The sequence below is a fragment of the Suncus etruscus genome, chromosome 1 (assembly GCF_024139225.1).
Source record: "Suncus etruscus isolate mSunEtr1 chromosome 1, mSunEtr1.pri.cur, whole genome shotgun sequence".
Lineage (NCBI taxonomy): Eukaryota > Metazoa > Chordata > Mammalia > Eulipotyphla > Soricidae > Suncus > Suncus etruscus.
The window spans coordinates 152,978,103-152,991,989 of record NC_064848.1 but is presented as its reverse complement, the minus strand read 5'-3'; the positions used below and the strand labels follow the sequence as shown (position 1 = coordinate 152,991,989).

Genomic DNA, 13,887 nt, shown 5'->3' with positions numbered 1-13,887 from the left:
TCCCGTATGCCCTCTGCAAACTCCTGCCCCAAGCTTGCCAGGAGTGATTCCTGAGTATAGAGCCAGGAGTAAGCCCTGAGCACCACCAGGTATGGATCAAAAACAAAAAGACAAGAACTGGATGCTAAAAGGAGATAAAGTGATAACATGATACCTCTTCAGCAACAATATTGCAAACAACAGTGTTGAAAAGGAAAACTAAAGGGAGAGAGAGACAGAAGAAAAGTATCTGCCCTAGAGTCAGGCAGGGGGAAACGGAGGACATTGATAGTGGGAAATGTGTGCTGCTGGTGTTGTATATTGTATGACTGAAACTCAATCATGAACAACATTGCAACTATGGAAAAAAAAACCCAATTGTATTATGAACAACATTGTAACCACAATGTTTAAATAAAGTAATTTAAAAGCAATGAATGAGATGGGATTAATGTACATAAATAGAGCCCTCTCATCCCCAAAAGTTGAGTATATATTATTTTCTAGTGCACTTGGGTCATTGTCCAAGATAGACCAGACCCTGGATCACAAAACATATTTCTTTTTCTTTTTTTTGTTTTTGTGTCACACCCAGCAGCGCTCAGGTTGCTCCTGGCTCTATGCTCAGAAATTGTTCCTGGCAGGCTTGGGGGACATATGGGATGCTGGATTCAAACCACCGTCTGCCCTGAATCAGCTGCGTACAATACAAGACAAACACCCTACTAGCCTGTGCTATCTCTCCAGCCCCCACAGAACATTTCTATAAAATCACACCCGGCAGTGCTCAGGAGCTACTCCTTGCTCTATGCTCAGAAATCACTTCTGGCAAGCTTGGGGGACCATATGGGATGCTGGGATTCGAACCAATGTTCTTCTGCATGAAAGGCAAATGCTGTACCTCCATGCTATGTCTCTGGTCCCTAAAATCTTTTTTTTTTTTTTTTTTTGGTTTTTGGGCCACACCCGGTAACGCTCAGGGGTTACTCCTGGCTATGCGCTCAGAAGTCGCTCCTGGCTTGGGGGACCATATGGGACGCCGGGGGATTGAACCGCGGTCCGTCTCCTAGGCTAGCGCAGGTAAGGCAGGCACCTTACCTCCAGCGCCACCGCCCGGCCCCTGGTCCCTAAAATCTTTAAAATAGAAATCTACCAACTATTTTCTCAGACCATGATGCTTTGAAAATGGAAATTAACTACAAAAAGTTAGATCAAATATCTAGGTTAGGGGCTGGAGAGAGAACAGAAAGTAGGGTACTTGCTTTTCACACAGCCAACCCACATGTGATGCCAGCATATGGTCTGAGCCCACTAGGAGTGATCCATGAGTGAAGAGACAGTAGTAAGCCCTGAGCACTGCGGGTGTGACTCAAAGAAAAAATATATAGATGGGGTCAGAGCAATACTATAGTGGGGGGTCAGAGAGATAGCACAGCTTTAGGGCATTTGCCTTGCAAGCAGCTGAGGCAGGACTAACAGTGGTTCCAATCCCAGCATCCCACATGGTCCCCTGTGCTTGCCAGGAGCGATTTCTGAGCGCAGAGCCAGGAATAACTCTTGCCGCTGGGTGTGACCCCAAAACGAAAAAACAAAAACTACAATGGGTAGGGTATTAGCCTTGCATGCGGCTGACCTGGGTTCCATCTCTGGCACCCCATATGGTCCCTCAAGCACTGCCAGAAGTAATTCCTCAGCTCAGAGCCAGGAGTAATTCTTGAGCACCATACCACTAGGTGTGATTCCCCCAAAAAGATATAGGGGGCTGATAGTGCAGTGGGTAGAGGACTTGCCTTTCACACGGTCTGCTCAGGTTCTATCCTCAGCATTGTGTATGTTCCCTTGAGCACTGCCAGCAGCCATTCCTTTGTGCAGAGCCAAGAGTTACCCCTAACTTCTGTAGCCCCCAAACAAATAGACAAATAGGGGTCTGGAGTGACAGCATAGAGAGTAAGGCATTTGTTTCTTTTGTTTTTCTTTTTTTTGTTTTGTTTTTGGGTCATACCCGGCGATGCTCAGGGGTTACTCCTGGCTGTCTGCTCAGAAATAGCTCCTGGCAGGCACGGGGGACCATATGGGACACCAGGATTCGAACTAATCACCTTTGGTCCTGGATCGGCTGCTTGCAAGGCCAACACCGCTGTGTTGTCTCTCCGGGCCCTGAGAGTAAGGTGTTTGTCTTGCATGTGGCCTACCTAGGGTTGATTCCCCCCACATCCCCTTATGTCCCCTGGGTCAGCTGAGAATGACACCTGAGCGCTCCTGGGTGTGGCACAAAAACAAACAAAAAATAAATCACGGGATAGGGTCAGTGGCTGGAAAGATAGTAGAGTGGATAGGACTCTAGTCTTGCACCCAGTGGACCCTGCAGCACATAATGTTTTTTGCAAGCCTGGCAAAAAGCTAGGAGTAAACCCTTAGCACACTGGGGGTGTGGCCCCAAAACAGAGAGAGCGATAGCACAGTGGGTAGGCCTTTTGCCTTGAACAAGGCTGATCAGGGTTCTACCCCCCCCCCCCCGCATCCCATATGGTCCCCTAAGCCTGCCAGGAATGATTTCTGAGCACAGAACTAGGAGTAATCCCTGAGTACCGCTGGGTATGGGTATGGCCTCCCCGCAAGACAGACAGACAAATTCTAAGTCTTGGCTAGGGACATAGCTCAAAGAGTTGGAGTGCCCAGCCTGGTTCAATCTCTGACACCCTGAGCAACACAAGGAGCGACCTCTGAGCACTGAGCTGAGAGTAATCTTAAATAACAAAATGCTAGGTAAATGCGGAGATTGGCAGTAGGCAAAAGAAAGAACGGAACAGGAATGGAATAGTGAAGCATCACCCCCGCCCCCTTTCTCCCTAGGTAACTTGACCTTACCTGCAAGACCCCGCCCATTCCTGGGAGGGGTCTTGGAAAAGGTAGATAAAGCCTTTGAGCCAGGGGATTAGGGTCTCGGCCTTTTTGGTCTTTGGCCAGCATGGAGGTCAAAGGGAAGATGGCTGAAAGGAGTTAAGATGCAGGGCTAGCTAAGAATGGCTGTGCTTAAAAGGTTATGATATAGGCCACACATGTGGTGGATAGGGCCTGAATAAAGCTGATGCTTCCTGATGCCTGTCTCTGGATGAGTGATTCCGCCCTTCACCTAAACCTGGGACCCGCCAGCTGAATGGGGATTGCGGAGCCACGTAGCCTGGGATGGCAGAGAAAAATCCCTCCATCCATCCACCTCCATCAGCCTCCATCTTTAATTATTTAATGCAACAGAGTAGGAAATTTAGAGTTAAACAGTTCGTCAAGGGCAACTAAGAAAGGTTTGCGAAAGAGGACAGAAAACGGGCAGGGAGTGGTGGGTGGAGAGGGTTCAAGGGGCTGGGTGCGGAGGAAGACTCGACACTTGGGAGCGACCCTCCATTCACTGCGCGAAGCCCCCAGCGCTGCAGGTGTGGCTGGAGCCCCCACCTCCTCAACCCAGGGGACACACTTATTCAGGGCCGGATCAGCCGGGGGACAGTTCTGTCTTCCAGAAGAAAGGACTGGCAGTGTCCAAAGTGCTGCTGCCAGGGCTGGGAGAGGCCCCGCAGGTCTGAGGGGTCGGGTCTGGAGGAGCGAACTGATCTGCTGAGAGGACGCCAGCGGGGTGTCTTGTCTTGCTGGGGATAAAAAAGAACAAGGCAGAGGAAGAGCGGCGGGACCGCCTAAGTGGCCCGAGGCGCGGCCAGACTCGGGGAGCAGCCGAGAAGCCCCCTCTGGCGTCCCGCGTGAGGCCGGGGTCGCGCACCTGACGGGCCCATCTGACTGGGCCTGGCCGGGCGGAACCCGGATGAGAGCGCCCGCAGGGGAGAGGGCCTGAGGCGCGAGGAGCCAGTCAGAGGCCGGCGGCCGGGCCGACTCGTCCTGACGAACCTGGCAGCCGGGCAGGGTCAAGAGAGCGCCCGAGAGGCCGCCCGCACTTGGCGCCGAGGCACCTGAGGCAGCTGCGAGGAGGATTCTAGAAGGCGGCGGCGGCGGTGGCGGCGGCGAGGGCGCGGGCGGCGCCTCAGGGGCGGGACCGAGGCGGCACTCTTAGGCGTGGCCACAACAAGCCCCGCCCTCGATCCGGCCCGGCCCCGCCCCTGGGCGCGCCTCCGACCGCGGCGACGTGCCCGGGTCGGGGCCCTGTGGGCCCTGCAGGGTCCTGCCGTCGCCTCGGCCGGCTCCTCTCGCGCCATGGACCCTCCCCAGCCCTGACGTCCCGCTCGTGCCGGTGGGTCCGCAGCTCGCTCCCCCCGCCGGGCCCCCCACAGCGGCGTCGCCTCCCTCTCCCCTCCCCGCCCCTCCCGGCCCGGCTCGGGAGAGACAGCGCGCCCCGCCGCCCGCGTGCGCGCCCCCGCGCCCCCACCCACCCACCCCGCGCTCGCTCCCGCGCCCCAGCTCGCGCTGCCCGGGCGGGCGCCGGCCGCTGCTGCTGCCGCCCCCGGGGCGCGAGTCCCGCCGCGCGCCGCCCCGGGACCCGGCACCGGCACCGGCACCCGCCACGGGGCGGGGGGGGGCTGGCCGCTCGGGCCCCGGCTCCCGGGAAGGTCGCCCCGCGCGGCGAGGTGAGAGCGGGGCGCCGCGGGGGTGGAGCTGCGGAGGGCGCGAGGGAGGGGCGCCGCGAGGAATGCCGTGCGCCCGGCCGAGGGGGGCGCGGGGGCCGCGGGGTCCCGGGGCTGGACGGGCGGGCGGGCGCGAGCGAGGCCCGCGGCGTTCTGTCGCTCGGAGGCGCGGGACAGCCGGGCCTGGAGGCGACCGTCGCTGGGCCGGGGCGGAGGACGGGGTCCCAGGGCCCCCTAGGCTGGGGTGGGGCGCGTGGAGGGAGAGGCGCTCGCGGGGTGGGCGAGGGGCCTCCGCTCTGGGCCAGTGCCCCGTGACCCCACTCCTGGCGCGGCTCCTCGCCGAACCCCGTGTTCCTTTCCGGTGCCCCGGCCGGCGGGCCCCGGCGTCGGACAGCCCTGGACTCCCCTGGGCAGCGCCACCCCGCCCCGTTCCCTGACCCCACTAGCTCCGACGGTGCGGTCCTGCGTGTCTGCACCCCTGGGCAAGGCCTGGGTCTCGGGGTTCAGGGCTGTTCTTCCTGAGACAGTTTCTGTGATTTCCTTTTGGCTGCTTGCTACCTGCCCCGAGTCTAAACTAGTGCCCTTCTTTCTTCTTCTTCCATGGCTGGAAGCCCGGTGAGGTGAGGTGCAGCAGGATAGGGTTAGAGCTCTTGAAGCCACAGTAAGGGGGGCTGATGTCCCCAATTTCTCCTCAGGCCTCCACCCTTCTGCCCGTGGGCGTGGGCTGCTTAGCATCCTTGCAGGGTGTGGGCACCCGATCACCCACATTCCTGGACTAATCTGGCACCTTCCTCAGGGCCACGGACGCTGTAGCATTCGCCCTAGGCTGGATACTGGGACCTCTTTGCTTATTTCCCCTCTTTTTCCTTTTGAAAGAGATCTCAGTTGTACTCTTGCTCCCCATAAAGACAAGGCCATTCTGGAACCCCCCTCATGGAGGAGTCCTGGGGGGTTGGTGTGGGTCTTAAGGAGACAGGATGACCCCACCCTCTTCTCTCCATTGTCCTAGATCCTGAGGAGGAAGTGCTGGGGACTGGGCAAGGGGCTTGGGCCACAAGCAGGCCCTGTGGATCCCAGTCCAGGGCTGTATCTTCAGCCCTTGGACTTTGCCCATCAGCAATCTCTCCCTCATGTGTGGGCCCTAGGTAGGGGCTGGTTTCTTTTCCCAGCTAACATCATTGTGGGATTTTAGGACTAATTTATGTAAGGAATTATTTCTCTTCATTTGTCTTTTGGACTTCCAATTTGTGCATTTGCCCCAGACCCCTCTTTCCTATCTCCTGTGTTTGTTATCGTTTTTTTTTTTTTTTCCATAGTTTTCTTCAGAGCATAACCTCAGTCTTACCCTTTGTCTTATGTCTCATTTTTCTTAAAAGTTTCTGATTTTGGGGCCGAGCGGTGGCGCTGGAGGTAAGGTGCCTGCCTTGCCTGCGCTAGCCTAGGACGGACCGCGGTTCGATCCCCCGGCGTCCCATATGGTCCCCCAAGAAGCCAGGAGCAACTTCTGAGCGCATAGCCAGGAGTAACCCCTGAGCGTCACAGGGTGTGGCCCAAAAACCAAAAAAAAAAAAGTTTCTGATTTTTACTTTTTCTTCCCCTTTTCAACCACCCTCAATGTCTCTGCCATGTGTTCCACTCTCTGAATTGCTCTGCCTAGTCCTGCCTGTCTTTATCTCTTTCTCTGTCTCTCTCTCTGTCTCTCTCTCTCTCTCTCCCCTTTTCTGAATGTGAGTGACGAGGAATAAAAATATCTCAGCCCTACCCTTGGATTCACTTTGCTTTCTGCCATTCCAGAGGTTTGAATTCTGGGACTTTGCTTAATATTACCCTAGACCCTTGCTCTCCAACCTTGGAACTCAAGACATAACTCTGGAGCCACAGGTGTCTCTAATCACTCTTTCCTCCACAACTAATATGGTCCCAGATGTAGGATAGGGCTTTCCCTACAAGTGCTGGTGGCATCCAGACCTTATACAGACCCCTAGGTCTCGGGCCAGTATACCAGGTAACTGGGGGTGACAGCTAAGGTCCCTGACAGCTGGGATATAGTTGGGGAGAGAGGCAGAAACACTTTTGGGAATCTTTGATGAGAATGACATTAAAAGGAAACCCAGAGCACTAGGAGTTAGATTCTTGAGGGATAGGCAGCTGGTGAATGGGAATTGAGAGATTACTGAGATAAACCTAGAGGCAATGTTTGGGTCTCCTGGGTGCCTCTGATCTCTTCTTCTGTCCTCCAGCTGAGGAAGGTAGGCAGATTTGGAGCTATGGCTGGTGCCTCCGTGAAAGTGGCAGTGAGGGTTCGTCCCTTCAGTGCCCGTGAGACAAGCCAGGATGCCAAGTGTGTGGTCAGCATGCAAGGCAGCACCACTTGTGAGTGAATCCCTGGGGCTGGGCAGTCTGGGTCTACTATGCAGGCTCATCCTGTGGGACAAACCCTACAGGAAAAGGGTGTAGTGGGCATCGAGCAGGTGCTAGTTGTAAGGGTGGGGGCTGGGGTGGACTGGCCTTTCTGAGCTCCAGTCCCTGGGAAGGGGGAATGTTGGCTTGGAGCCCTTCATTGCCCAATCCAGGAGGCAAGCCCAATGGGCGGGTCCTAGGAGCCAAAATTAGCTTTGGTAACAGGAGGGGGTTGGGAGTATTAAAAGAGAGAGATTAATTAGGACAGAGGACAGAGGTGGAGAGTGGGATGCCTGGATTCTGGGGGGACTTATGGGAGAGTGTGCAGTGAGGATGTAACTGATTTTGGACTTTCTTCCCTTTCCCATATTTTGCCTTTTCAGCCATCATAAATCCCAAACAGAGCAAGGATGCCCCTAAAAGCTTCACCTTCGACTACTCCTATTGGTCACATACATCGGTGAGGTCATTGGGCTGGGGGAGAGCTAAGCAGTGAGGAATATGGAATTTAGGTCTTTGGGAAGGGACATTGTTGGGAAGTAAAATTGGTTAGGACCCAGGATCCTTGCATGGGTGTGGGTAGAGCTATTAGGTTGGAGTATTGGACCGGTATCAGAAATTGGGAGAGCCACTGGAGCAATAGTACAATGGGTAGGGTGCTTGCCACAAGGTTGACCTGGGTTCAATCCTTGGCATCCCATTTGGTCCCCTGGGCACTACCTCTGACTACAGAGAAAGGAGTAACTCCTGATCATTGCCGGGTGTGGCCTAAAATAAACAAAACAAAATAAAAAGAAATGGGAAGAGGCAGAATTCCTTTGTGTAATTAGGATAGTTAGGAGACTGGATAGGATCCATAGTGATAATTAGGACCATGATGGGGGTAAGGAGTCACATGACCTTTGATAATTATCAGTGATGGGGGTAAGACTTTTGGAACCTAGACATCAAGGACTAAGATGAGTTAGGATTCTGTTCTTTCTTGCCTCTCTTTTATCTAGGCGGAAGACCCTCAGTTTGCATCTCAGCAGCAGGTCTATAGGGACATCGGAGAAGAGATGCTGCTCCATGCCTTTGAAGGCTACAACGTGTGCATCTTTGCCTATGGGCAGACCGGGGCTGGAAAATCTTATACCATGATGGGGCGGCAGGAGCCAGGGCAGCAGGGTATCGTGCCTCAGGTACAAGCCTGGGACCTGCCAGGTTATTTGAGTCCAGAATCTCTTCAGCTGGCCCTAGAGGAGGTAGACTGAGGTCTAAGGATTATGGAACTTTAACATGGCTCTCTTGAGACCATTGGTGATAGGGGATATAATGGAGAAAGAATGGCAGCTTGAATACTTAGGCTCTTTGGGAGGTCTTTGTTCCCACAGAGGAAATGAAAGTCATTGAACAAAAAGCTTTGACATTAGAGAGCCCTGGTTTTGAATCTTAGTTCTGCCAGTTTGTACTATTTTACCACATCTTATAACTACTTGTGAATGTAGTTCTTTGACAGACTTGTGGGTCATAAGCCAAGATGTTGACTGTAGAAAAGCCTGTTGTAGATAATTGAGAGTTGACTTGCTCTTATGTACAGTAGCCTTGCATACTGGGTTTGGTTTTGCAATCTGAATTCCAGGTGTTCAACTCACAACCTATGATCCTGGCAAGTGCAAACCTCTCTGAGGTAGTTTTTCATCTGCAAAATGGGATTAGGGCTGAGATAGGGGTTCATCAGGGTCACTTGGGACAGTCTTGGTGCTGGGTACCAAAATTTTGTGAACAACGTCTCTGTGTTCCCTTTCAGCTCTGTGAAGATCTCTTTTCTCGTGTTAGCAAAAACCAGAGCACACAACTATCCTATTCTGTAGAGGTGAGTTTAGTTCTTGGTGGGGGTGGGGATTTACATAGAAGGGAAGAACAAAGTGATTAAACCTAAATACAGGGCTAGAGAGACAGCTCAGTGGGTCGATAGCATATCCTCCATGCTGGAGGATTGGATTCTATCCTTGGCATCACTTGGTCTCCAGATAGCCTGAGATACTTCTGACTCCAGCTAAAAACTGTAGCTGTAGGCAAACCATTTCATCTCAACTCCTGAGTATGTTCATCTGTGAAATGTTAGCGATTGGATCCCCATCCTAGGGTTGTTAGATCAGTGAGTTTATTCATTTAAAATGCTTAGCATTGGGTCCAGAGAGATAGTACAGAAGGTAGGGTGCTTGTCTTAAACACAGTTGACATGGTTTTGATCTTCAGTACCTCATATGGTCTACTGAGCTCAGCCAGAAGTGATCCCTGAGGTCAGAGCCAGGTGTAAGCCTTGAGCTGTGCCAGATGTGGCCCCAAACAAACAAAAAAAGATGCTTAGCATCACAAATAGAGAATAGTAAAATACTTAGTGTATATTAGCTACAATTATCGGTATTATATTTAGAGTGAACTTTAGAGTAAGTTTCTCAGTATTATGATTAGTTTTATTACTTTTTGGGTGGGGGTTTGGGCCACACCCAGTAGTGTTCAGGGGTTACTTCTGATTCTGTACCCAGAAATTGCTCCTGGCAGGCTCGGGGGACCATATGGGAAGCAGGGAATTGAACCCCGATCTGTCCTGGCTCGCTCATCTGCAAGGCTAATGCCCTACCACTGTGCTATGTCTCTGGCCCCTTAGTTGTTTGTTTTTGGGTCACACCCAGCCAATATTCAGGGATTATTTCTGGCTCTGTACTCAGGAATTACTGTTGGCAGACTTGGGGGAACCATATGGGAACCCAGAGATCAAAAGCCTGTAGGCTGTGTGCAAGACAAGTACTGTACCGGCTGTACCATGACTCTGACCTTTAGCCTTTACTTTTTGTTCATGTTATTTTTTTTGTTTTGTTTTGTTTTTGGGCCACACCCGGTGACGCTCAGGGACTACTTCAGCTATGCGCTCAGAAGTTGCTCCTGGCTTGAGGGACCATATGGGACTCGGATTGAACTGTGGTCCGTCCTAGGTCAGCCGTGTGGACAAGGCAAAATGCCCTACCACTGCGCCACTACTCCAGCCCGTTTGTTTGTTTTTTGGGCCTTACCCAGCCATTCTCAGGGGTTACTCCTGGCTCTGCACTCAGGAATTATTTCTGGTGGTGCTCAAGGAACCAATATGAGATGCCAGATATTGAACCTGTCAGCTGCATGCAAGCCTTATACACTGGCCTTTACTTTATTTATTTATTTATGTATTTATTTATTTATTTATTTATTTATTTGCTTTTTGGCCATACCCAGCAGCATTTAGGAATTATTCCTGGCTTTGTGCTTAGAAATTATCTGGGGTGCCCGGAGAGGTAGCACAGCGGTGTTTGCCTTGCAAGCAGCCGATCCAGGACCAAAGGTGGTTGCTTCGAATCCTGGTGTCCCATATGGTCCCCCGTGCCTGCCAGGAGCTATTTCTGAGCAGACAGCCAGGAGTAGCCCCTGAGCACCGCCGGGTGTGACCCAAAAACCAAAGAAAAAAAAAAAGAAATTATCTGGGGATCCAATCCAGGTCAGCCATGTACAAGGCAAATGCCCTATTTTTTGTGCTATCACTTTGGCCCCTGGCCTTTACTTTTTAAATTAAAAAGATTATTTATTTTGATTTTGGGGTACACCTGGTGATGCTCAGGTAATAATAGTCTCAGGTAGGTGCTCAGGGGACCATGTGGTGCTGATACTCAAACCTGAGTCTTCTGTCTGCAAGCATGTGCTATAGTCTGTTAATTTTTACTTGTTTCTCCTACTCAGGTGAGCTATATGGAGATCTATTGTGAGAGGGTCCGAGACCTCTTGAATCCCAAGAGTAAGGGCTCTCTACGGGTCCGGGAGCACCCCATTCTGGGCCCCTATGTGCAAGACCTCTCTAAATTGGCTGTGACTTCCTACGCAGACATTGCTGACCTCATGGACTGTGGAAATAAGGCACGGTGAGGCAGGCTAACAGTGGTGGGAAAGGGAATCAGGGTTAGGGAGAGGAGTGTAAAAATTGGGACCCATTGACTCTCTCTCCTGTACTCCTCCTAGGACTGTGGCTGCCACCAACATGAATGAGACCAGCAGTCGGTCCCATGCTGTCTTCACCATTGTCTTTACACAGCGCTGCCATGACCAGCTCTCAGGACTGGACTCCGAGAAGGTAGGCTTCCCTCCCTCCCCATTCCTTTATGGTAACAGGACAATGATGTGATCATAGAGTTTTCCCTGTCAGTGCTGGACTGAATGCCTCCTTGGGACTCTTATAGTCCTCTCTACTTCCCCTCTTGACTTTATAGCATGTAAAGTAATATCCTGTTTGCTTGCTTGTCTAACTAGAATTCTAAGGGTAGGGTTGGATCCTATTTTTCCTTGCCTTGACACATGGTCAATTGTTGTCTTTTTATAATCTCTTTCTTCTGATTCCCTTCTTTTGCCTCCTTCTGCCCTTTCTTCTGTTTTTTTTTTTTTTTTTTTTCTCTCTCTGCTCCTTATCAGCACACTGCTAAGTATCCCCTGATTTACCTGCCTTATCCCCACTGATCCATGCTACTTTCTGTTTTTTTCCTGTGATCCCAGGTTAGTAAGATCAGTTTGGTGGACCTCGCTGGGAGTGAGAGGGCTGACTCCTCAGGGGCCCGAGGCATGCGTCTGAAGGTGAGGAAACTTTGGAGGGATGGTCTAGGGCAATATTGGGGATTGTGTGTGATGGCCTCTAATGATAACTTAGGACCTGGGCTATTGGGAGGAGGAAGGGAAAGTGGATCAGAGTGGGTAGAAGAGGAGGGGCTCATTTCCTTTATTCTCCATTCATTTTAGGAGGGTGCCAACATCAATAAGTCTCTGACTACTCTAGGGAAGGTCATCTCAGCCCTTGCGGATATGGTGAGACCTGGGGATGGGAAGAAAAGGGACTTTGGGAAAGGGGTCAAGGGAGTGGCATTCCCTGACTTCCCTATCATTCCCTAGCAATCAAAGAAGCGGAAGTCGGATTTTATCCCTTACAGGGACTCTGTGCTCACCTGGTTACTCAAGGAGAATTTGGGTGCGTAGCTCCTCCACAATTTTAGCTGACCCTGCCACTATTCCACTAACCCTTTAGGTGTGATTAACAAATCCCCTTACTACCCCTAGACTGTCACCCTCACTTGTCCCAATGACTCCTTGCTGACTGGGAACATTTTGAAGATGTTTTGATACTGTGATTAAGGCTACGCCCAACCTGCTAAGCCAAGGATCTCACTGATCTGGCTCCCCATGACACCTTTTTAACCCATATCCACTGTTGGCTTCACTTCCTTTCTTCTTGATTGCCAGGTATCAATCTGCTGACCTTTGGTCTCACCCTTGTTTACTTTGACACTAGGTTTCATGGTTAACTCCATCCTACCTCAAATAGTGACCCTGTCAGACCCCTGCCTGGGTACTGAGGCCCTGCCATTCACTGCCCTTTACCTCCCCTTCTACCCTCAGCCTGACTTTCTTGAAACCTGCTTAAGCTTGCTCCTACTGTCAATTCATAGGTGGGAACTCACGCACAGCAATGATTGCAGCCTTGAGCCCTGCTGACATCAATTACGAGGAGACTCTCAGCACCCTCAGGTGGGTCTTCGACTCTTGTAAGTTGGAGCAATGAAAAGTATCAAGAACACTAATCTCAGGACCTTGCACATAGGAGACAGAATTGAGGAACTCTAGTGTTTTGAAGTTTGGGAGGGAGAGAAGAAATCAGGCAGCAATCCAAGGGTCACCTGCTTCTGAATTGCACTAATCCTCATCCTTGGGCTCAGAAATCAAAGTACATGTTTTACGTATGGTAGACTGCATTCAATCTGCAGAGCTGAACATGTCCATTGCGCTCGTGGTCCCCTGAGCACCATCAGGAGTGACCCTTGAGCATAGAGCCAGGAGTAGTCTTGGAGCACAGCCAGTTGTGGGCCCAAACAAACAAAAAATAGTTCTCATCTTCCTACTTTGTCCAGGTATGCTGACCGCACCAAGCAAATCCGCTGCAATGCTATCATCAATGAGGATCCGAATGCCCGGCTGATCCGGGAACTGCAGGAGGAAGTGGCTCGGTTACGAGAATTGCTAATGGCTCAGGGACTCTCAGCATCTGCTTTGGGAGGTAGGATTGCAAGTAAGGGGCATCTCAGGGATGTCTACCTCATCCCTCATTTCAGTCCTTGGTCTAGGAAGGGACCAGCTGCCATGAAACCCTTCATGTGCTTAGACACAGATAGAGATAAGGAGAGGGGACTTAATATACCTCAGATGTTTCAGAGTTTGAGAAGACAAAAAGAGAGTCAGAATTCAGGACTTGGTTAGGCCCCTAAAGCCACTGAACTGTTAGAAAATGGAAAGTTACACATTTAAGGTTCAAATAATATGTCATTAAGTATAGGTTGTTAAAACACCTGCTTTGATAAATGTTCTTATGAAACATCAGGGGGTTAACTAAACCTTACAATTTAACTAACTTGTTATCTTAAAAATTAGAATAAAGGGGCCAGAGAGATAGCATGGAGGTAAAGCCTTGCATGCAGAAGATCATTGGTTTGAATCCCGGCATCCCATATGGTCCCCTGAGCCTGCCAGGAGCAATTTCTGAACGTGGATCCAGGAGTAACCCCTGAGCACTGCCGGGTGTGACCCCCCCCCGAAAAAAAATAGAATAAAAATTGAAATGGTTTCTAAAACACAATGCTCAGCTTTACTGATAGCATCAGCATCTGCTAGAGATCAATCCAAGTTGATTATGTCAGGTGTGGACTTGCCATTCACTCTTGGGGTTCATTTCTTTAGGACAGTCAGGGAATCCTTGGGGACACAGTGAGGTGTCTTTATTATTAGGAAGAGACTGGTAAGAAATAGGGAAAATTTCTCAAAGGTTATAACTAGAAATAGCAGGCACATATGACATGGGCAGATTTCAACCCAATATGGGTTAGAACTTTCAGTGATGCAA

The 13,887-nt window shown here is 51.1% G+C and overlaps 1 protein-coding gene across 1 annotated transcript in view; it reads left to right on the top strand.

The window, feature by feature from the left end:
* The first annotated feature begins 4,093 nt into the window (after positions 1-4,093).
* KIF1C (kinesin family member 1C) overlaps positions 4,094-13,887 on the top strand; it is a 32,762-nt gene continuing 22,968 nt past the window's right edge. Inside the window, exons 1-12 of the mRNA XM_049774301.1 lie at positions 4,094-4,213; positions 6,785-6,917; positions 7,328-7,404; positions 7,946-8,125; positions 8,734-8,799; positions 10,695-10,873; positions 10,971-11,082; positions 11,499-11,576; positions 11,739-11,804; positions 11,889-11,964; positions 12,443-12,521; positions 12,902-13,047. Of these exons, the coding sequence (XP_049630258.1) occupies positions 6,812-6,917; positions 7,328-7,404; positions 7,946-8,125; positions 8,734-8,799; positions 10,695-10,873; positions 10,971-11,082; positions 11,499-11,576; positions 11,739-11,804; positions 11,889-11,964; positions 12,443-12,521; positions 12,902-13,047 (1,165 nt within the window). The 5' untranslated portion in view covers positions 4,094-4,213; positions 6,785-6,811. The remainder of the gene's footprint in view (positions 4,214-6,784; positions 6,918-7,327; positions 7,405-7,945; positions 8,126-8,733; positions 8,800-10,694; positions 10,874-10,970; positions 11,083-11,498; positions 11,577-11,738; positions 11,805-11,888; positions 11,965-12,442; positions 12,522-12,901; positions 13,048-13,887) is intronic.